Here is a 2,960-nt window from a genome sequence, read left to right on the forward strand (position 1 = left end):
AAAAAAGAAAAAAGAAAAAGATGACAAGAAAATAACCAGAAAATGTGCTTAAGAGAGAAAGAATCATGAGAAAATTATCAAATGAATAGGGAAAAATATCAAGAAAACTAAATTTACTATTATTATGTTTATCATTTTAAAATTATTACAGAAAAAATACACATTATTTATTTTTATTTGTCACTTTTTACTGGTCATTTCCTGTTTTCCTCTTTTACTTGTTTTGATAATTTCAGTAAATTTTCTTGTAACTTTTTACTAATTTCTTGTTAATATTTGTGTCATTATGTGTTACGTTGCTCATTCAGTTTTTCAATTTTTTTGGAAGAAATCAAGCAAATTTGGTTTTAAAATGTGAACACACATTCTGGATTTGGAAGAAAAAGAAGCGACATCTAAAGTTATAATCTACAGGTAAGAAACGTGACTTTTTCTCCACAAATCCTGAGACACGGAGGAAACAAAACAGAATGAACCAAAACAAATACATTTAAAAAAATATGTATCTGTGGTCAATTTCTTTTTGCTTTTACTTTTTTTTCCTATACCAATGTGATTTTTGTATGCAAAGTTATGTGAGACCTACTGTCAATTGTAAACTTAATAAATGTTCAAAAAATATATATATCAAAGGTTGACATGGTTTACGGTGTAATTTGTCCATGATATTTGTCATAAACTGTATTTATATGACAAAATTCTAATAAATGACTTGGTTTTAGAGGATAAGGTGAGATGAGGATCGAGGCTCCTCTCGCCTGTCGCTGACGTCTGTACTCACTCTGATGTGATCGGCCAGCTGCATGGTGCAGTCCTCGTTCTGATCGACCAGGTGGATGCTGTACAGGTGCTGTGGAGCGACACACACGCCATGAAAAACACAGAGACACACCAATATACACTTTAAAATATTTATCACAGGCAAAGCTGATTTTTTTATGGGAAAAACTGACGAATATTTATTTAGAAAAATAAAAACGGCAGCTAAGAAAAACATCTGTAGACATTAGTTGCTTTTTTTCAAATATTTAAACATCCTCATGTGTTTGACCATTTATTTTGCTTTATGTTTTTCATTGTCTGTAAATGTTACTTTTTTTGAGTGTCGGCTTGTTTGTAAAATCATTTCTCTGTTTTCTTTTTTACATGTTTGAAATAAATCCTCTTCAAAAAACATAATAACTTTATGTGTGTGTGTGTGTGTGTGTGTGTGTGTGTGTGTGTGTGTGTGTGTGTGTGTTTACCTGATAGTATTTAATGGCCTTGGTGAGCAGCTCCACGTTGACCGTCTCGTCCAGCTGGTCTTTGTGCAGCAGGTCGATGAGGAAATCCAGAGAACGCTCGTGGACGCTCATCTCCGGGTACAGAAAGCCGATCTTCTTATAGACGTCCACACTGCACTGAGCCAGAGCCCTGACACACACACACACACACACACACACACACAGATAAGTTGTATTTATCTTATATCAACATAAAATCACACACAAAAAAGAACAAATGGTATGAGTGTGATGTGGCAGAAAAATCCAAGAATTCACATCCCAACAGGGTTTTGAACCAGGGACCATCTTACTGTGAGGCCACAGTGCTAACCACAACGCCACTGTGCTGCCCTTAGATAACTTCAGTTTAAGATTTTCTATGTGTGGCTTCCAACAGAGTTTATGATCTATAAATCACTCTCAAATGTTGTTCCACTGTTTTTAATAAATCTTAAATAACTCTTTTTATATGTTATAAATTCCAGCATATTTGAATACTGTAAAAATATCATTTAAATTAAGTATAAATAACTTGTGAACCTTGTGGAACACCACAACTTAAGATATAAAAAAAATAATCTGTAGAAGCACTGTAAAATATAATCACACACATAAACTGCACGAAAGCAGAGCGGTTTCCCAAAAAGACAAGACTGAGTTCACAGATTTGGATGAAAAACAAAAATGCAGATTAAGTGAAGATTTTTCAGTCATCTCTCAGAGTCTCCTACTGTAAACCTTTGATTTGGGTAAGACGTACTGCTCGTATTTATGCAGCGTGGCCTGCAGCAGACTGAGCGAGTAGACCAAACCGCCGGCGAAGCTCAGCTGCTCCCCGACGGCGCCCTTCAGCCCCGCTCGCTCCACGCAGGTCTCGTTCAGGTCGAACTTCTCCTGGGCCTGTTTGCTGATCAGCTCGGCCTGCAGACACACACAAACAGGACGTTCAGCGTCACATAGAGATACAGTAAATTAGGCAGCAAAGACGGCGCGCGGTGTTTACCTTGCAGATGAGTCTGGGGATGAGCAGCAGCACCAGGATGCAGTCGTGGTCTCCGCCGTGACGAAGGAACGACTCGGGCATAAAGGAGGTCAGAAGAGAAACGTGTCTGTTGGCCTGACCCACCTCCATCTTCCTCAGCTCCATCTCAATGGCCTGAAAACACACACACACACACACACACATACAACATAAAATACACATTTTTAACTCTTTTGCAGATATATTACATGCAGATCCTAAAGCTCAGGGACTGTTTACCAGATTTGGCATATTGAGAAAATGCATGCTATTTCCACAAGGTGCACTGTCGCAATCAATCTTACTGCAAATTATTGACAAATCACAGGCTGTGATAATAAAAAAACATCTACCTAGCATGTAATGCATTGAAATAATATTTTTTTCTTGTCTTTTTTCATCTAAAAACAGTGATATTATGACAAAAACGTAGCACTTAAAAGGTTAAAAATCTGAAAATTAAAGGATATTTATGATTAGGACTGATGATGGTTAAAAAAATAAACTCACTGAAAGAAGAAAATAATATTAATATATATTTTGTTAAGCCTGATTTTCTAAAGCTTGATTTTGAAAAGCACATTTTGTCTCCAAAACAGTATGAGTGTGAGTATTTGACACTGCACAAAAAAATAATGCATAAAAATCAATTTTGCTGCTAATCATTGATATAT

General features: G+C 36.2%; 1 protein-coding gene across 1 annotated transcript; it reads right to left on the bottom strand.

Moving 5' to 3' along the window:
• Positions 1–781: 781 nt before the first annotated feature.
• Positions 782–2,417, bottom strand: LOC121964670 (dynactin subunit 1-like; the record flags this gene model as incomplete). Its single annotated transcript, XM_042514872.1, has 4 exons — positions 2,269–2,417; positions 2,026–2,186; positions 1,245–1,413; positions 782–850 (listed from the first exon to the last, which is right to left on the bottom strand). Coding segments are annotated over exons 1-4 (543 nt in total), but the record flags the coding sequence as incomplete, so codon positions are not given.
• Positions 2,418–2,960: the final 543 nt, after the last annotated feature.

The sequence above is a fragment of the Plectropomus leopardus genome, unplaced genomic scaffold, assembly GCF_008729295.1.
Source record: "Plectropomus leopardus isolate mb unplaced genomic scaffold, YSFRI_Pleo_2.0 unplaced_scaffold16648, whole genome shotgun sequence".
NCBI classification, from domain to species: Eukaryota; Metazoa; Chordata; class Actinopteri; order Perciformes; family Serranidae; genus Plectropomus; species Plectropomus leopardus.